Consider the following 22,135-nt stretch of genomic DNA (forward strand, 5'->3'; position numbering starts at 1 on the left):
TTTCAACTGCTTTTCATTTTATAAAATCCGTTCTTTTGCGCCACCAGAGGGCCTTTTAAACAATAGGTAGTCTGTTAGCGTTGGTCAGTAGTAGTTCAAATTCAATACGAACGTTTGTTTCTTGAAAATTTGATCACGATTTAAATACAGTATTTAATTTTAATATTACCGATATGACATCGAAAAGAAAACGTGTTGTATTATCATTAAAAGACAAATTAAAGTATTGTTTCGATTATCCGGATTTTTCCTTATCCGGACTACCTTCATCCCCAATTAGTCCGGATAATGGAGGTTCTACTGTATGTTCAGACAAACAAGTCATGTAAACTGATGCAGTTTCAGACCAGACGTATCTGGAAATGCAATAAACAGGGAAAACCAGTCCGTAGTTAACTCTGGAGACATTGTCACACCCATGGTAATTGCTTTTTGTTTCTGGATAAAGATTAAGGTGTGAAGATGCCTCTAGGATGCTGTTGAGAGACATTTCATCAAATGTATACATTTACTAAAGTTTTCATTATNTGAAGAATAAAGCAAGTATGGAATAAGGGAAAAACATTCAGCAACATCAGAAGCAGAAGCATCGCGATCTGGCAACATTGAAACAAGTTTCGAGAAGAACCACGTGTATCGACAGAAGGTGAGAAGAGAAAATTTACATACTTAAGTACAAATAGTTCACGAAAATTATTATTTTCGTGAACTATTTGTACTTAAGTATGTAAAAATTTATTACATTTCCTGTTGTACGAGGGTTTTACCCAATTCTCGAACCGTGTTAGAGCAAATCCGTGCTAAAGAAGTGCCGTGTTATACGGGGGTTACCTGTATATACAAAATTTTATTACATCTTCATGGCAATCAAAACAGAAGACAGCAAATAATAATATATCAATAAAATGATATTAATCACTTAAAAGATTGTTCTGCTCAATTCTTTACAATACACTGCCTCATAGAAAAAACACCACACCATGAAGATTTTGTAGCAGCATTATGCAAATTTCAAAGTATGTTCAGACAAACAAGTCATGTAAACTGATGCAGTTTCAGACCAGACATGTACCTGGGAATGCGATAAACAGGGAAAACCAGTCCGTAGTTAACTCTGGAGACATTGTCACACCCATGGTAATTGCTTTTTGTTTCTGGATAAAGATTAAGGTGTGAAGATGCCTCTAGGATGCTGTTGAGAGACATTTCATCAAATGTATACATTTACTAAAGTTTTCATTATACAGCTAAGTGGTCTTTGTCTCATATTGCAAGAGAAACTAAACAGGATGACACAACCATAAGTTGAATTTGGAGACAATGATCAACAGAAATGAAATTTTCATCATCCTAGTGGGACTGGAACACTGAGACAAATGTCACAACACACAGATCATGTAGTAGCAGCTCCATAATCCAGTTGGTGACATACTGCAGAGTGTACAAATAGATTTGGATGCTTCAATATCAACAATTACAGTTTCTTGTAGATTGGCTGAAACAGGTTTGTAGTCAAACTAACAATTGCAAAGACTACTCCTCACAACACAACATCATTATGAACACTTGTAGTGGTGTTACTCCAGAACTACCTGGAAGATATATGGTAATGTGGCATTCGGCATTGAATAAGATCTCAACAATGATAATCACCTAATGAGGATTTAAAGGAAATCTGTCAATCAGACTGATTCTTCTGCCATTCTGGAGTTCATACAGCTTGTCTAGTCATGATTTAAAATTTCATCAGTATCAATAGCGCATCATCTCTAGTACACATCAGGGAAAAATTGATGGCAAATTGTTATGTTGTTGAAGTGCTGCAGTCTGTTGTACTACCATATCTTCAAGCATACCCAGCACCATTTTCCTGAAGGATAACATGCAACAAACATTAGCATGCATCCTTTGCAAAGTGTCCAGGTAATTCCTTGGCCAGCACAATCCCCAGATCTCTCTCCAATCAAGAATCTGTGGGACACAACTAAGCATCAAATGTTCTCCCACAGCCTCATAATGAACATGAACTGTAAAACATGGTCATTACCACTTGGTCAACACTACCAGAGGACAGTATTCAAGCACTCACTGAATTGATGCTACATTGCATTAATGACTGTATTGCCCAATGTGGTGACCCTACTACTTACTGATCATCCTGTATACTGGGTCACAGGAGACGTGTAATTGTCTGAAATTAAAATAGATTGTTCAGAACTTAGTTCTCTATCTGTGTGTTGTTGACCTTTGTATCATTTTGAACATTTCTGTATGGTGTGACATTTTCTCTGTGAGGCATTACATATGAAAATTTAATAAACTAAATACTGTATTTTCTTAAATTACTGTCTAGATGCTTATTCATTTGTATGAGTCAAAATCACCCGTGCTTAATCAAGACTGGCAGCTATTCAAAGTTTGATGCTTAATGTTTACTGTTGATTATTTTGAATATTGTATTTCATTTTATTTCAATATAACAATGCATTTGGTTAAAAGAAATACAGCTTTTAGTCAAAAAATAAGTGAAAAGAAAAGTACTGTATATTCAGCCTCTCTCACTAGATAATAATAATAATACAGAATTGCTTTTATTATTACCATAAATTAACAACAAAAATTATTTTCTTCTTCAACTTACTGTTTGATTTTCTCAATAGTTTGACTAATCACAACAGCAAATACTACTGGCAAATTCCAGTAAAAGTATCTTTGAATAAGCCTTGTTTATGCTGAATCTACAATAGTTATTCAAGAAAATTGGCTACTCAAGTTTCAGTGCTAATTTAAATAAATATAGTACTTGTAAATACTTAACCTTTAACATCACACAATTTTTTTTCCAATACAATTTTCCATTAAGCATAAAAATTATGATTTATAGCAAAATATATCAAGTAAGATAATCGTAAAATGTTAAATATTTTTCTAATATAAAACAAGACTTAATTTTTTGAAAAAGTAGCATTTTCTTTTTTCTTTTTGTGAAAATTATAATTTATGAAATTATATTTTTCTGTTGATAATGCCAATTATTTATTTAGTTTTGATTTATATAAAAAGTAAATTATATTATAATTCATAATTTTTATGTATAAAGCTTGTTTTAATCTCTACATTAACCTCTCAGTGCTCTCAGAGAAAAAAAATCCTCTTATAAAAAAACTCTAAATAATAATGTATTACGTAATTCATATTAGCATACACTAAATTCATTCAGTTTTCCTAAAATATTCAATTTTGATGGTTTTCTTTCTACAAAATCTTTGCTGCAATATGAATCAAATATTATAAAACTTTAAATTATTTACCTTTCTTAACATACAAATATGATTACAGGAATTAAAGTTAAAATTAAAAAATTATTTATGTAATTTATTTTCTATTAAATTTAAAATTTACATAAAATAAGNTTGCTTTGGATAACTGAAAAACAGTGTGCTAGAGACACTGTATCAGAAGCAATTATTTGCGAGAAAGCTACAAAAATACATGCTGATCTCATGAAAAATCAAGTAAGAACTAGCCGGGAAAGCGAGGTGTTTAAAGCCAGCCATTTTTTTACATGAGAACGAATTAATTATTTTTACATTACTTCTTATGGAAAAGGTTGATTCAGTATATGTCCTATTCAGTATAAGTCCAACAATCAGGAACGGATTAAGGTCGTATACCGAGGTTCCACTGTATTAACACATACATTTCTAAAATTTTATTATAATAGTCAAAATATCATTTACCTTCATCTGATTCATTAATTGTTTCTTCCAATATTTTAATTTCTTTTATTGAACTTTTTATACCCTGACATGAAAAATAATGTGATATTAATCATAAATGACAAAAAAGAATTTATAAAGTTGCAAAATATAAATTCAAATATATAACTTTTTGTTCATAATTTAAAAAATAAATATATTTGCAATACTAAAACTTTATATTGCTAGTTAGTTTNGGTGTGACATTTTCTCTGTGAGGCATTACATATGAAAATTTAATAAACTAAATACTGTATTTTCTTAAATTACTGTCTAGATGCTTATTCATTTGTATGAGTCAAAATCACCCGTGCTTAATCAAGACTGGCAGCTATTCAAAGTTTGATGCTTAATGTTTACTGTTGATTATTTTGAATATTGTATTTCATTTTATTTCAATATAACAATGCATTTGGTTAAAAGAAATACAGCTTTTAGTCAAAAAATAAGTGAAAAGAAAAGTACTGTATATTCAGCCTCCCTCACTAGATAATAATAATACAGAGTTGCTTTTATTATTACCATAAATTAACAACAAAAATTATTTTCTTCTTCAACTTACTGTTTGATTTTCTCAATAGTCTGACTAATCACAACAGCAAATACTACTGGCAAATTCCAGTAAAAGTATCTTTGAATAAGCCTTGTTTATGCTGAATCTACAATAGTTATTCAAGAAAATTGGCTACTCAAGTTTCAGTGATAATTTAAATAAATATGGTACTTATAAATATTAAACTTTAACATCCCACAATTTTTTTCCAATGCAATTTTCCATTAAGCATAAAAATTATTATTTATAGCAAAATATATCAAATAAGATAATCGTATAATGTTAAATATTTTTCTAATATAAAACAAGACTTAATTTTTTGAAAAAGTAGAATTTTCTTTTTTTCTTTTTGTGAAAATTATAATTCATGATATTATATTTTTCTGATTGATAATGCCAATTCGTTATTTACTTTTGATTTATATAAAAAGTAAATTATATTATAATTCATAATTTTTATGTATAAAGCTTGTTTTAATCTCTACATTGACCTCTTAGTGCTCTCAGAGAAAAAAATCCTCTTATAAAAAAAACTCTAAATAATAATGTATTACATAATTCATATTAGCATACACTAAATTTATTCAGTTTTCCTAAAACATTCAATTTTGATGGTTTTCTTTCTACAAAATCTTTGCTTTAATATGAATCAAATATTATAAAACTTTAAATTATTTACTTTTCTTAACATACAAATATGATTACAGGAATTAAAGTTAAAATTAAAAAATTATTTATGTAATTTATTTTCTATTAAATTTAAAAGTTACATAAAATAAATATATAAATATTTCTAATTATTAGCATATACATTTCTAAAATTTTATTATAATAGTCAAAATATCATTTACCTTCATCTGATTCATTAATTGTTTCCTCCAATATTTTAATTTCTTTTATTGAACTTTTTATACCCTGACATGAAAAATAATGTGATATTAATCATAAATGACAAAAAAGAATTTATAAAGTTGCAAAATATAAATTCAAATAGATAACTNCATTCGTAGCTCTTTTCTCAGTATACCACATTATGCTTCAACTTTTAAATCCCAATCAGCACAATATTTAAACAAAATATCATGGCTAATATTATTATTACTGACCTGCAATCACATATTGTAATAGCAATTTTCCACACCTACTAGTTTTTTCACAGGCATTTTTCACCAAATTGACTTACTTAGCTGATATCCTCACGTTACATGCTATCCAACTGTCTGTAAAAATTTTGAAGGTCTAACAAATCATGATTCACGTTATACCATTGAACAGTTGGGCAGTATGCAATGTTTACCATGAGACCTTGTCACTTGAATATATTACAGAATGAACACAGGCTGGCAGAGGGCATATGATAGTCTGGGAAATGTTTTCATGGAAAACACTTGGATCTATTTAGAAAAATCCATTCTATTTAATATGGTCTTCCAACAATCATAGAACTCTTTTACATCATTAAAATTTATAACTTTTATGTATCTCATACAGACCCTCAATGAGAAATCTATTCTTTAATGCATTCTTTAATTAGCACTGGTTTTTCCCATAAAATTAGTGAGATGGCTACATTTTAGCCATCATTGACTACTGATCTGCAGTGTCCTTTAATTCTAACTGCTATTGATCTTTATGTGAACAGTATATAAAAATAATCCTCATTATATGCAAAGGTAATTTTATTGTGTCTATATAAAAGACTTATTCCATTCCTATATATTGTTAAATCAAGAAAATTTACTCTTTCAAAGTTATCTTTTGTTAATTTGATCAATGACCCTACTGAATTATTACTTTCCAAATAATTAACATGTCATCTACAGATCGTAATATTAATTTAACATCACCTGAAAAGTTCTTAATACTCCTACCTACTTTAACAATATATATATATATAATGTGCTAGCTAAATATGTAAAAGTTATTAAATTTCAACAATGCAAAAGAATAACATGATTATAGAAAGCATATATTAAATAAGATAGCCTTTTCTAAGGAAATTGAAATCCTTATACAGGAAACTTTATAGTTTATTTGAAATGAACTTTATGCTTCAATAACTTATTACATATTTTATTATTATTTAAAATTCAAATATAACTAATTTTCATATAAGAATTTTGAAATGCATTTGCTCATTTTTAAAATATAATTGTTTAAAAAGCTGTTCTGTAAGCATTTATTGCAATGTCAGTGTGAAATGTTAAACTGATGCTAGGTCTAGAAGAGCAGAAAACATTCTTTTTAAAATAAACAATTTTTAAAAAGTGGTCTCTTTCTTTATAACTTTATTATTGTGTTAAATTTGAATTTTTAACAACTCTTGTTATAAACATTAATAATAAAATAATTTTATTATAAAAACAATAAACCTATAGTAATAAAATTTGATACTGTTTAAACTGAAATGTATTTAAGTCTGCATTGTCAACATTGCATATCAATGCAGAATAGTATTTCTTAAATTTTTAAATTGGTTGTTTTGTAAACTTTCCATATACGGTAATACCCCAAACTTACGCGATAGGTGGGACCGAGAGATAACCGCGTAAGTTGAATTCGCGTAAGACGGGGTATAATTTTGCAATTTGTGTGAAATCCAAGTCAGATGTATGTAAGCTAATAAATGTTCTCATTAATCTTGTCTCGTCTTTTGATTCGTTCATGGTTACAAGAAATCACCACATAGAGTCCTCAAGTCTCCGTAGATATAACAAACACAGAAATAAATAACACAAAATAAATTGTAGCTATGTGTCGATTCCGCGCTATATGTCCGAACATGTAAGCTGAACAATAGTGTGGGGGGAGTGAGTAATCAAGAGTTGTGTGGCACTCAAACAAAAGACGAATCGACGAGATTTGAAAATCGCATAACTCCGAGTTCACATAAGTCGCAGTATTACTGTATTCACTTTTAAAACATTATACTTACTAAACCTTTTTTTAATATTTAAATTTTACTTTTTAATACATTTACCTGAAACATTATTATCTTAATTAGATCAAATTCAATTTAGCATATAGTCTAATTTTATATTAGTTAATTAAACATTCTTATTTAATATTAAAACGTTTAAAATAATATATCAAAAATTTTAAAGTAAAATCTTAAACTACATAAAATTACTATAGTTTTCAATATTTGTTTTATGTTTTATAAAAAATACTTTAAATGCTTTTAAACAAATAAAATAAAACACAACAACCAACTAAAATATTATGATCACTGCCCATCAATGCAATGAACTTTTTAAACAGATACACAATGACATATGAAGATCTTTGGAGTTACAATGTATGCAAAAATTTCCAGCCAGATTAAGTTTTGAGCCGTATGAGAATGAAAAGTTAAAATTTAAGTATACTCAAATATATAGCAAGTGGGATGTAAACAATTATAATAAAATGTTATGCATCTCTTCAAAATACAATCTGTGTTTATTACACAAGCAAGTGTTTCAGAAGCCAGTATATAAGTTTCTGGCCACTAGTTAAAAAAAACCCCTTCAAATTCCTTTTATGTAAAAAAGAATAAATATTCTTAGCACATCACTACTCTGTAGCCAATCCTTTTGCTGCATTGCTATATTTTCTCCAAGTAACTTAGTTTGAAAGCAACATTCGTAGCTCTTTTCTCAGTATACCACATTATGCTTCAACTTTTAAATCCCAATCAGCACAATATTTAAACAAAATATCATGGCTAATATTATTATTACTGACCTGCAATCACATATTGTAATAGCAATTTTCCACACCTACTAGTTTTTTCACAGGCATTTTTCACCAAATTGACTTACTTAGCTGATATCCTCACGTTACATGCTATCCAACTGTCTGTAAAAATTTTGAAGGTCTAACAAATCATGATTCACGTTATACCATTGAACAGTTGGGCAGTATGCAATGTTTACCATGAGACCTTGTCACTTGAATATATTACAGAATGAACACAGGCTGGCAGAGGGCATATGATAGTCTGGGAAATGTTTTCGTGGAAAACACTTGGATCTATTATTCCAATGAATGTCACCTATCTGAACATCACTGCAAATTAAACACATCCCTTCAAGATGAAGATGCCTTCTATCAGCAACACAATTCACCATATCACATAACTAGAACGGTAAGGAAGAATAATTGGAACTCTTACTCATTTTCACAGAACATAAGTAAGAGTTCCAATTATTACTATAGCCTCCAAATTTCCTCAACATGAATCCAATGAAGCATTTTTAGTTTCAGGTGGTGAAACAGGTTCTTGATGCATCACCTCAACCACAAAATTTGCAAGAACTGAAGGTTCTTCTGCTAACATCTTGGTTCCAGCTTTAACTGGAACCCACCAAGATCTTTTTAGAATCCATGCCTCAGTGAATGCAGGCTGTTTTGGCCACAAGAGGAGATTAACATCCTATTACAGTCATAATGTATTGACTGTATACTTAATAGATTGATGTAAGAACTGATTAGTCAACTGAGTTAGTTTTTTAAATATTTAATGTACAGTCAAACCTCAGTTTTCAAACAATTCACTTTTTGAACAAATTGGTTCATGAAGGAATTTCAAATGCATATTTGCCCCAGTTACCATATAATGACTCTGTTGCCATACAAGTTACTCAGCAGGAGCTGACCACAGATTAGAGAGACACAGATGGTCAACTCCTTATACTTCCCATGTTAAAGAAAGTTGATGGCCCAATCAATCAGTGACAGGAAGAGTGATTCAGAAGTTAGTGAAGCTGAGACTGCCTGCATCATTAGATGCCACAACAAAAATCATCAATGATGTTATTCAAATTAGATTTCAATGCACATGCAGGAAAGATATTATTTCTGTTTTTTGGTATGCACCATAGTTAAATTTAAATCAAATTAATAAAAACCATGTTAATTGACATTCACCTAATATAAATGGCATCCAAGAATTTGTGTTTAAAGGTGATTAAGTTAAATTAAATAAAAATTTATTATATATAATATTACCTTGCACTTGTAGTCATTGTTATCATGAAATACAGCTAAAAAAAAAGTAAAAAAGACTTTATTTCTGGGTCAGGAATGGATTAATCCATTGTATATCATTTATGGAAAAATTTGTTTTGTTTTTAGAATAGCTTTTAGGAACAAATTATGCTCCAAAACCAAGGTTTGACTGTACTACATTCTTAACTTTCCACAATGATATTGATATAATGCAACACAAGAATATGAATATAGACAATAAATAAAATAAGAAAATTTATTTCTTGCCTTTCATTCCAAACCTGGGCTTCTTGTAACAACTGTTTACAATTTGTTTCTAATTGATTTAACTTAGTACTTAGGTCTTCATTTGTTAACTTTAAATTTTCATTCATTTCCTTTTCATTGGATAATTCTAGATGAAGCTTTAAAAATATTTATAATAAAATATTAATTTTAAAAAGTAAAAAAAGAAAAGAGAAAATTATAGAATTTGATAACAAAGTGAAACTAAAGTAAATAATTGTTTGGCAAGTAATTCTTATTATTATAATTTTAATACAATTACAGTGGTGCCTCGTATAACATACTTAATTCGTTCCAGGTGAACATCCGTTAAGTGAAAAGTCCATTATGCAAAGCCCATTTTCCCATAGAAATACATGTTAAAATATATAATTCGTTCTGCAGCATAAAATAACCGTACTGTACCATAAAAAAAATGAAAATGGAGCAGTCACCAATTATGCCGGGTAGTCAGATGTTGTGAGGAGGAGGTGGAGGAACACTTTATTCACACATTCATACAGATACAGACTTTTTACACATTGCATCAGGTCTCTTTTTATTGTTTTTTAATTGGAGTCAGATTCAGGAGAGGCTACTGGGGCTTGCAAGGTCAACTCCTCTTGTTCCATCCTTTGTCTTTTGGCAGCTGCCTTCTTGAAAAACATGTCCAAAGTGGTCTGTTTCTTTCTCTTCTTCAACACCTGTCGGAAATGACGGGCAAGGGTATCATTGTAGAGATCATTGATCCTGTTGGCCTCAGCTCTGTTTGGATAATGAGTGTTGGTAAACTCCTGAACCTCTCCCCATTTAACAAGGAAGTTTCTGTCAACTTTCACTACTTCTGATGATTTCTTGCTTTGTTTCAATTGAAATCACCTTTCTGTTTTTTTAGAAGCCATGATTTGCACAACACTTGAATAAATGTAAATACCCTGCACTGAGGTGATGTACGTAATAAACAAGGGAGCAAGCCGAATCCCAATGAGAGCTCTGTACTTCAGATATACTAATAATATATTCTAATAATACTAATATATTATAAAAATAGCAGATTGTCATTGGCAACGGCAAAAGAGTGGAAACATCATTCGCACTTGTTCACAGAAAGTCCGTTGTTTGCCTAACATAACTGCCGAACGAAAAGTCCGTTGTTCGCAGCCAGTCCGTTGCTTGAGTCATGTAACGGCCAAACAGAAAATCCATTGTTCGCAACATCCATTATTCGAGGCATACGTTATACGAGGCACCACTGTATATAAATTTAATTTTAAAAAATTACAAAGTTATATTAACATGTATCTAATATTTTGGTATGCTAATAGAATATATATTTTCTCAATCATCATCACTATTAAAAGTTCACATGTAACACAAAATTTAATGTAAAAAAATTATATGATATGCTACACTACACTTTTTTATTTTAATATTTTTTGTAAATTAATTTTCTGCAACAAAAGATTAATATTTTAGAAATATATATATGATTTTAAATAATACATGTAACTTTTTCAATCAACATCAAGTTTGAAAAGTTTGAAAAATTTGATTGATTTATATAAACACCTCTTATGCATGTACACATAATACACAACAGAAATGAAAGAAATAAAATTGAATATGAAGTATTGACATGATATTGTTATATTCTATTAAAAGCCTATTTCTTCTACAGCTAATTTACAAAAAATTTACTAGTATAGTGTAACTTGAATATTAAAATTTGGCCAAACAATCCTATGAACAAGTAGCAAACTGTATTCTATAAGGTATCTTTCAATAAGTGGTGTATTGTTTCATAAACATGATAAATTGTTTCTATCAGTTCTATCTTAAATTTAAAATAAGCTCCTATATAGTTTTCATTAGCCTCTAGATATTTTCAATAGAATTAAAGACTAGAGAATCAAAGATGATTTCAAAAATATTACAATCAACAATTTTTCATATTGTCTTACAGATTCATTGTCAAGCTAAAAAATCAATCATTGATACATTCAATACATAACATTTACGAAATGACTGAAATCTAAATTTCAGTCATTTCGTAAATGATTTCGTTCTTCTCAATTTAATTAACAATCTTGCAAAAAGCAAAACAAACAAAAAAATCCAAACTGATACAAAATAATAAAATATAAGAAATAAAATTCTATGACATATTATTCATGAGTTAAAACATTAAACTCCTGATTTTTAATAATAATATCATTATACAAACCTGTTCCAAATTCTGTTCCATTTCTGTGTTTAATTTTTCATTTTCTTCTAATTTTTGCATCAATTCTACATTCTAAAAACAACATATACAAATAAGAAAAAACTTTAACACGAAATGAATTTATATGACTTTTATACAGAAAAAAATAATACTGTACGTTCACAGAAAATATAACTCAATAAAACTATTTTAAATATAATGAAATAAAGTTTATTTTACATTTCATATTTTCACAATTATTTTAATTACTTGATACCATTTAACTTCAGTAATCAGTTTCTGAAAACAGGATGTTCTGTAATAAAGCATTAACAGGGAGTCTATTTTGTATTAATTTAAATGGGAAAAATTATAATACATTGTCAAACCAAAACTCCCAAGTAATTTCCTAAAATATAACTAAAATACGATATAATACCTCTATATAAGTTTCAAACTCTCATATTAGAATATAAAATGATATATCCTAATATATTACTTTCTAATCACCATTTATTGTAACTAAGATATTTAAATATCTTAGTTATAATAAATTAGATCATAAAAAAAACATTTCTTTAATTATTAATTTTTGAAAATGTAACTAAAAATATTCATAATTTTTTGAAATTAACATTTTTGAAAAAAAAATGTATGTTTTAAATAAAATTTTATTATTATTATTCTTTAATCAAGGATCCAAAAAGAAAAAAATAGAAAGGTACCATTTAAAATTCTAAAGTTATGTAAGGTAGTAGGAATGGCCTGAATGGTAGAAGGAATGAAATAAAAATTTTTGTCTACAAGTACATATCTTCTAATATCAGGACTTATTATACTGGCTTTACAGTTAATGCTACAGAGTTTCACAGAAAATAATTTTTTATTTTATTTAATATACCTGGACACATACATAATTTTGCATTTCAGACTCTTTCGTCCCTCCTCAGCGGGTAGAAGGAATGGTAGAAGGAAACCCCTGTAAGGTAGTAGGAATGGCTTAATTTTTATGAAATTGAAAGACCTCCTGAAAATTACCTTGACTAAACCCTGGGTGTTTATTTTAAAAACATATGTATCCCTGGAGCTTATTTGATAACCTGAGGTTTTTCAAGGTCAGGATTTATTACCTTTCAACAGGACCAAGAATGTAAAAATGAAAAGAAATGTCTTATCTTAATTTACAGATTATAGCTGTAACATTTGAAATGAATACTGTTTTCATAGTTAACCCAATTCAGTTATGTTGTCAGTGTGTCTAACTTTGATGTGAGAGCCAAATTTGGTGAAGAAATTTTTGTTCGATTTAGTTTTTTGTTAAAGTTGTTTTGCTAAAATCATCAAAGATAATTAAACTATTTCCCATGGACTTATTTCCTTGTTGAAGATGACATGTCGAATTTGTCACCTGGAATCAATGAGTGAAAATGTGACTATTGGCCCTGATGTACACAATGTCAGTCCTGACATGATGACAAGGAGGTGCTGACCCTGTGGTCACATTGATGTTGTTGTCAGAATCAGAATCTTGACTACTATCTTCTGATTCAAACTCATCATTTTGGATAAATGGTCAAGGTAGTTAAAATATCAGCCTATTGACTGGAGTCAGGGAATAAAATACAGAAGGGTCAGAAAAACCTTAGGAATTTTTCAGTAATAGTTGGTCCCTGATGTATCATGCTCCATTCCTCATTAGCTGGGCACCCAATTGTGGGCCTGGATGAACCTGTGATAGGCTGGGAAAAAAGGGCCTCTTATTGTTTCCAGGCATTAAAAATACTGCATTAATTCAGTTTTTTAATGTCTGCAAACAATGCATAATGTATTTAATGAAAACGTCATTAAAAAGGGTCACTCTAAACTGCATTATTCTATATAGTTCAGTACTTTCAACACATTTCCTGTGCTTTTCAACTTGAAATTTATTTGAATCCTGAGTTTGGTTGAAGTAACAGTATATAATTGCATCAAAGTTTTAATATTCATGAAATTTCCTTACTTTTTCCTCTCTTGTTTGTGCCAAAGATTGTAAACTAGTTACATTCTTCTGTAACATCTCTAACTGATAACTTAATGTTTCAACACTATTCTGTAGTTCATTATTTTGATTCTGGAAAAAAAAATAATAAAGTTAATATATTTAAAATTAACTTGTATTATTCAATTATATGCTAGCAAAAAATCATTAAATTTAAACTGTAAATCATGATATATATATTTATAAATTAAAATAATAAAAAATGCCAGATTTTACAAAATTATTTTTAAGCTTCAATGACATGAATTTTTAAACAAATTTGATATTAGACTTAATATCAAATTTAATATGTTTAATGTATTGTTAATGTGGCATAATAATAAATGGCATTAAACATTAATATATTTATAAGAAGTATTTTTAAATGATTAAATTAAATTAAAATAAAAAATGATCTAGAAAATGTCAGCTTAGAATGGCACTTTAACTAAAAGCTCCAACAAACCTGATGAGCAAATTCAATCATTTCAAGTTGAAATATTTTGTAATTCAAGTTCCATTTTTATATATTTTTATATTATTTATAATTTTTAATTTAATTATCAAATTATTAAAGTAGTTGTGAAATTTGGCCAAACCAAATCCTAACCAAATTTTCTAGATTTCAAAAACGTAACCAAAATATGTATTTGTTTTCAAAAATTCACACAATATAAAAAAAAACAACAAATATTTGAATACACAATTCTGTCTTAAACAAATATAAAATTATCATAAATTTCAACAAAAATTTTATTTAGTTATATAAGAAAAATTAATGTTTAATTTTACATTTGGAAAAAAAAATGAAATTGAATCTCCAACAGAAATTAAATTTCTAAATATAAACTAATATTGTAAAATACTATTTTTCATGGCAAATTTAATATACTTGTGAATTGAAACAAATCAGTTTATATGTAATATGAACACAAACAGATGCATACAGTATACAACCTGATGCACAAGGTTTCTGAATCTGCTTCACTAAGCAATAAAAAGCAAGCATATAGTGACAGACAAATTTTGACTTAGTTGAAAAGACAATCCAGATCTTGAAAATATGACATACTTTAAAGATGGCAGCATTCAGTAATAAGTTAGTCGTGTTAAAATTTTCAGATAGAAATAAGTAAATTATGATTAAAGTTTCTCCAGATCAGTTACCATAAATTATAAAAGAGTAATTAGATCTGAAAATAAACTTCAAATTCATAAAAATTATAACATGCAATTACATTTTCCACATAATTCTCAATATTATTTGGTTAAGAAATTTTGTTTGTTTGTTTTCTATGAGTTACAATTAAACATTTGTATACTCTCTTTAAAGGTAAATCATCCATTATCACCGGAAAAAGTTCTATGTTGTCATTATTCATAACCTCAAATAACAAAATTCTCATGTCAACCATTTTTCAGCTCAGCCATAAAGCATTAAACATCCTCCAGATAACTTTCAATGACTGGTTGAATCACAATGACTAGTCAGATTATGCACTGATTGCATCAAAAGTAATTATAGTTTCAAAAGAAATGTTTTGTCTAAAGATTTAAAAAAATAACAATACAAGTTTATCAAACATATAATACATTCATTAATTATATCAAACTTACTTTATATGTATTTAAAAAAGGGTTCAAAATTAAGATCTAGTATTAGAAGAATAAAATGTAAATACAAAAACTTTTCAAACTATTTAAATGTTATACCAGTTTATCTTTCACATTAAAACTGAGGATTATACATTATAATAAAAACTAAAATAATCAATAATAAAATTAATTTAAAAAAAAATTAACCAAAAAATAAATTATTAAATTTTTATTTAGAAATCTCAGACTAATATCAAATCAAGAAGTGGTAGCTTCTGTTTTAAATGGATATGCAGAAAATATAATATCAATGCAATTTCAGGTTTAGCACTATTGAACTGTAGCTCAAAATTTATACTCCAGTAAACTTTCCATATTTTTAAAATATAATTATTATTTTAAATTGAGAGAAATATTTTACACCATGTTTCAATAAAATATTCATTATATTCAAAAATATATATATGGTTTTCTCTAATTTTGCCATTAAGTTCATTAAATTGTTTTCAGAAATAAATGATCGATTACTAAAGTAATATAAAATAAAAATTCATTTTATATTTTTAACAATTGTTTTAGGATTAGATTTATTTTACTTGTTTATTTCATAAAAGTATGTAATCCAGCTAATCTAGTTTTTTCTGCAATTTTTTTACGTTTATAAGTATGTAAATAAATATTATGCAAATCTGTAATGAAAAAGTCTGTACATAATTTTATTTTTTTCTTCAGTTACTCAAATGTAAAAAAAATATTAAAGAGTAAAATTAAATTAATTNAATATTTGATTTCAGTATTGTTTCAACATTCAATTATTCCAAAGTAGAAAAATTTATCTAAAAGTTTGGATATGCTAAATATCCATATATTGATCCATATATATGATGATGTTCTCAGATCAATGTTTTTCAGTATATCTTAAGATGATAAAAATAATGATTAAATTTTCCCAAAATATATGTGTTATTTTTAAAATGTTACTTTAAGATTTCAATGATTGTGCTCAATATATTAAAACAACACTGGAAAGAATGTCACCAGTGTCAAGAAAAAGTATATGATGTAAAAAATATTTAAGAAGCTTATAAGAAATAAAAATTGAAAACACCAATACAAACAATACAATAATAACAGAATACATATATCAGAAGGAAATGAAAAAAAGAATGGTAAAAACATAGGTTATCCCTAAAAGGAAGAGATAACATCCAATTTAAATGGTAAAAAAAATATATAAATTGTGCTCATTGTTATGAAAAAAAAATAAAATAAAAATATTAACAATAATATAAAAACTAACAACAAATTTACAAATGTGAAGAAAATATAATTGTTTTCATTGTAATTATTAAAATTAAATTTTACCTTGATTACATACAATTTTTTTGAAAATAATTAGTCAACTTTTATTTGCTGATTAATCATCGAAATAACTAACTAAATAACAAAGTTGCTGATAATTAGTTTACTTTTGATTAGTTTATAATAATATCAGCTCTATAAATTAAGTTCTTATTACACTGGATGATTATAATTAAAGTATCCCTATTCAAAACTGTCTAGACTAAGATTTAGTAATCCAAATGCAACCAAATCTGACATGGTGATGTTTCTATAAACAAAATTGGTACAAAAACACACTACATATGGCACTTTTGGTATTGCAAGCAACAAACCTTTTATTTGTATAAAACACTCATGCTTTACAGAGATCTTATCAATGCAGAAAATACTATTCAACATGGTCTTCATTCTGAAGGTGTAAATGTGAAAGTGATAAAATATGTTCGGTGGCTGACCATAGATAATCCTCTATGATGCTTCTCACATGCAGTGTGATACTCTTTCAAGATTGCCAAATTTGCAACATACTTAATAAATCACACCTCACAATCAAAAATCACAAAGATTAAGAATGAGATGACCATATAATAAGAAATGTATGCATAGGAAAATACTTTGTTATTGATAAAATATTGCAGGACCTGCTAAATGGAGTGTCAATATGTCAATATATGGAAGTGTTCCATCTTAAACAAATATAGTTGACTCAAGACATTTTAGTGTTGCAATTGGGAGCTAACAAAAGTGTTGAGCATCTCTTGGTATATCTAGGCATTTAGAGAGCATACTGTATTTCATTTGTACTAAATCTCATTTGTAGGACCAATTGTGGGCCTGGATGAACCTGTGATAGGCTGGGAAAAAAGGGCCTCTTATTGTTTCCAGGCATTAAAAATACTGCATTAATTCAGTTTTTTAATGTCTGCAAACAATGCATAATGTATTTAATGAAAACGTCATTAAAAAGGGTCACTCTAAACTGCATTATTCTATATAGTTCAGTACTTTCAACACATTTCCTGTGCTTTTCAACTTGAAATTTATTTGAATCCTGAGTTTGGTTGAAGTAACAGTATATAATTGCATCAAAGTTTTAATATTCATGAAATTTCCTTACTTTTTCCTCTCTTGTTTGTGCCAAAGATTGTAAACTAGTTACATTCTTCTGTAACATCTCTAACTGATAACTTAATGTTTCAACACTATTCTGTAGTTCATTATTTTGATTCTGGAAAAAAAAATAATAAAGTTAATATATTTAAAATTAACTTGTATTATTCAATTATATGCTAGCAAAAAATCATTANATAAAGTGCTATAAATTAAGACACTTGGCGGATTTTCTCATCTTTATTTAGTCGACTATTATCAACTAAATAAAGATGAGAAAATCTGCCAAGTGTCTTAATTTATAGCACTTTATTGTCTTAGAAGCATAATAATTTATATTGTTAATTTAAATGTGTGAAATACAACACACAACAGGGGCACCTCTAGTGGCCATTTTTGGCATAATGTTACATGGATGGATGGACACATGTTCAATGGGTTTTATATATATATATGTAGATATGCTTCAAATGCTACCGCTCACATGCAACTCATATTGATCAACGTGAGTGTGGTCATGTGCAGACAGGCTAAAGAGTGATAGAGAGTATGACATACGAGTCGAAGTTTGTTCGATAGCTCTATCTCATAAACTCATAAGTTATAAGGCTGCTTGAGATGAGGTGAAATTGGAGTTTATGTCCGAAGAACCGCAAACATCTATGCAAAGAGCCACTCCTGCTGACCCCTGGCCTAAATCAACAATTATGAGTGTTGACTGCTCCACTGAAGTGAAAATGTACCTTATCACTGCACAGGATCTGCCATGGCCACAACATATCCATTTTCATTTTGGCATGAAAAGGTCAATGCAAGAATCAAGAAGTTGAGTTTCCCTGTCAGCAGCAAGCAACTCTTGTTATGGCTGATCTTATACAGATAACAATGCATTGACTTTTTAAGTACCTTCTACACTTGTCATAGAAGACACCTAACTGATAAGGCACTTTACATGTGCTACTGGAGTCTGCAATATTATTCACTGACTGAATATTCAACAACAGTTATGGTAACACTTCAGTGAATTGAGAAATCATAGATTTGTACTCTTAACACATCTGTGGAAACTGAACTCCCAAATGTCCAGATTCCACAGATTAAGTGATTATTCTCCTGAAAGGCTTGTGTACTCAGTGGTCCTTGGTGTAAATTCTTACAATGGCAAAATTTCCAAAGTGCAGTTGCAGCAGTACTGTGGTACATTGTACATGCACATATAACATGTTTACAAGTGGGCATTCTGGCAAAATGATCATTAGAGCTGATAAAAACAACTTTCAAAACTTGTAGCTACTTTTATACCCAAAACTTGACTGTTTTGTGTGCTTATGTGACAAATTTGTTTTTTCACTATCTTCTGCATCAAAAGTGCCTTAGTAATGTGCTTTGGGTACTATTTTTTTTTTTTTTTACAGAAATAATCTGAAATGTCAGCATATCAGATTTGATTGGATTTGGAATGCTAAGTATTTCTTTAAACAGCACCAAATATAGAAAGTTTAATTATGATCACCCAATGTATTAAAGAAAGAACAGATTTTCAGACACAATTAATTTAAAATTAGATTGTACTTTCCAAAAACTTAAGTGGAATTTAATTTGAGCTACTACATGTTTTTAAATTAAAACAATAAGAATTACAAACTATAACAATTTATTAAAAACCTGTAAATATTTTTAACAAAATAAAAACCAAAAAGATGGATATAAGAAAAACTTGAAATATGTAAAATAATAGCTATTAAAGAAAAAATTAACACATGATCAAATATGTAGAAAACATACTGAAAGAAGTTAAGGAAAAGACTGATGTATCAATATATAAATGTGATGTTAAAAAGTGTTAATGAAATATACACTGAGAAAATATATTGACAGTACATAAGGCAAAGTAAAAATTACACACTTAACTAGAAAGAACTAGTCCATAACAATTTTGAAAGTGTTTCAAATTGCAGAAAAAATGTTATAAAGACAAAAAAGTTAATAAACTTCAGAAAGGAAAATAAGAAATTAGATTCTTGGATATAGAAAGCAGTCCGCAGTCTTGGTAATAATACCAGTAATTGACAATATTAATATAAATTTGTTTTTTAATTTTTAACACTCATTTAACTGCTAAATTATAATACTGATTATTATAAAATGTTATAAGAATTCATGATGTTATGAGATTATTAAAAGATGTTACAGTTACATGAATGTGTTAGAATTTAATATTGGCATAATGTTGATTTTTAAAATCAGGATTATAGATCAAATTAGCATTCAAAAAATGACAAATAGATGCTATGAATATTTTTATAAATTTTAGATTTATATATTGGGTTGTTATATAATGCGCTCTGTATGGTGAGATTATGAGAATTGTATTTTTTTTTTTTTTTTTTTTTTTTGGAGTTTCTACCAGACAATGCCATAATTGATTCAAAAGTTTACTGCCATCAACTGGACAAACTGAGTGATACCATCAAACAGAAAAGACCAGAATTGATCAACAGAAAAGGTGTAGTGTTTAACCATGATAATGCCAGACCTCATTTGGTAACTCATCAGAAGCTGTTACAGCTTGAATGGGATGTGCTACCATACCCACCATATTCACCAGATCTGGCATCCTCAGATTATTACTTGTTCTGGTCTCGGTCTTTAAAAAATTTTTTAAATGGTAAAACGTTTACTTCAAATGAGGATGTCAAAAATCACTTGGATCAGTTTTTTTTAAGCAGATATAAGAACTTTTATGAGCATGGAATCATGCTACTACTAGAAAAATGACAAAAGGTATTGGACCAAAATGATCAATATATAATTCAATAAAATATTTATATATTATAAGAAAATTGCTTTTTTCATTAAAAAATAAAAAAAAAAAAGACATTACTTTCCAAACAACCAATATTACAATATTTTGTGAGTATTTAATTAAAGGACAAATAATGATTCATAAAATGAAAATGATTAATTTAAATATCTTAAATTATTTAACTTTATATACAAGAAAAAGACAACTTTAATCTTTTACACTTTGTAATCTCATAAAGTAACAAAAGTTTCAATTCACCCAAATTTCACTTATTGAAATTCAAATATAAAAGTTTTAAAATGCAAAGTTTTCATATAGAATTATAATTCAAATGCACATAGAATTACACTGTGTGTGATTTTATATAAATATATTAAAATTTAAACTCACCTATGAGATAAGATTCTTTACTCTTTCTCTGGAAATAAAATTTACAATAATTTTTAATTTATTTAACAAGCACATTATATACTGGCAAAAACTTTAATAATTATAATAGATAAAAATTACATGTTTCTTAAAAACATAAGAATAACAACACAATTTCAGATTAACCAAAAAAAAAAAAAAAAATTAAGTTATAATAAAGGATATTTATTACTAATACTGGCACTGACACAAACTTTAAATAAAATTATAACACATATAACTTTCAGGTGAAAATGAATTATTTCACAAAATTTTAAAAGTGTAGTTCTTCACAAAAATCCAAAATTAAGTATAATGCTAAAGTTAAATTATATATTTTTTCTTATAATATCAGTTATCAATAAGTGAATCAACGTAAATTTTTGTGATAATATTATAATTCTTAAAGTTGTTTTATTATTTACATTTATAGTTCTTTTCTGTATTTCTTTCTATATCTTACTGTATTTCATACATTTTAATTATGAAATAAGCTTTAATTTTAATATTAAAAAATAAACTCATTTATTATTGATTATTCTCTAGGATTGTTTCTTGTCATTAGTCTGTACAGAACTTTTAATGGTCTACAAAAGTAATAATCCAAAGAATTGTTTGATGACTCATTAAAAAACATTAATAAAAATATATACTGATACTTCTATTGCTAATACAAACTTTCTAGTTGTAAACATGGTTAAACAAATGTTGAGACTCCAATTATTAGTATGCATGATATAGTCACAAAATGTATTATGCACATTTTTTTTTATTATGTTACTAAGATAGTTTGGTTTACACAAAAATAACTCATTGAAGTTATATGATTCATAAAATATATTATATTATACAATCAAAAAATTAAAAATTTGAAATATAACTTACTTGAATATAAACAGTAAAAATACATACAAATGTCGTTAAAACACCTGTAATAAAGGTAATAACAGTAACTCTTGGAGAAAGGCCTTGGATTTCCCACTCAGAAAACTGTTTCTGAATTTGTTCAGGTAACTAACAAAACAAAATTATTACAATTGTAAATCTTATTATCTAAATATAATTTCAAATTTAAAAAAAT

The 22,135-nt window shown here is 27.7% G+C and overlaps 2 protein-coding genes across 2 annotated transcripts in view; both read right to left on the reverse strand.

Moving 5' to 3' along the window:
- Positions 1-9,244: 9,244 nt before the first annotated feature.
- LOC111637263 lies at positions 9,245-13,904 on the reverse strand. Its single transcript, XM_023382716.1, has 3 exons — positions 13,773-13,904; positions 11,792-11,863; positions 9,245-9,707 (listed from the first exon to the last, which is right to left on the reverse strand). Exons 1-3 carry the CDS (start codon positions 13,827-13,829, stop codon positions 9,486-9,488), a joined length of 351 nt encoding a protein of 116 aa, XP_023238484.1. The 5' UTR covers positions 13,830-13,904; the 3' UTR covers positions 9,245-9,485.
- Positions 13,905-21,019: 7,115 nt separating this feature from the next.
- LOC111637262 (TNF receptor-associated factor family protein DDB_G0272098-like) overlaps positions 21,020-22,135 on the reverse strand; it is a 30,779-nt gene continuing 29,663 nt past the window's right edge. Inside the window, exons 7-8 of the mRNA XM_023382715.1 lie at positions 21,940-22,068; positions 21,020-21,064 (exon numbers count right to left, since the gene is read on the reverse strand). Of these exons, the coding sequence (XP_023238483.1) occupies positions 21,020-21,064; positions 21,940-22,068 (174 nt within the window). The remainder of the gene's footprint in view (positions 21,065-21,939; positions 22,069-22,135) is intronic.

This window comes from Centruroides sculpturatus, unplaced genomic scaffold (assembly GCF_000671375.1).
Source record: "Centruroides sculpturatus isolate CEXI.00-Female unplaced genomic scaffold, Cexi_2.0 scaffold1157, whole genome shotgun sequence".
In the NCBI taxonomy this organism is placed as follows: Eukaryota; Metazoa; Arthropoda; class Arachnida; order Scorpiones; family Buthidae; genus Centruroides; species Centruroides sculpturatus.

Excerpts from the sequence above, each read along its gene's own strand:
- LOC111637263 (XM_023382716.1), bottom strand. The coding sequence starts at position 13,829 with ATGTTACAGAAGAATGTAACTAGTTTACAATCTTTGGCACAAACAAGA. Across the intron at positions 11,864-13,772 it reads CACAAACAAGAGAGGAAAAA|AATGTAGAATTGATGCAAAA; the intron begins GTAAGGAAATTT and ends TGTTGTTTTTAG. Across the intron at positions 9,708-11,791 it reads TGGAACAGAATTTGGAACAG|CTTCATCTAGAATTATCCAA; the intron begins GTTTGTATAATG and ends ATATTTTTAAAG.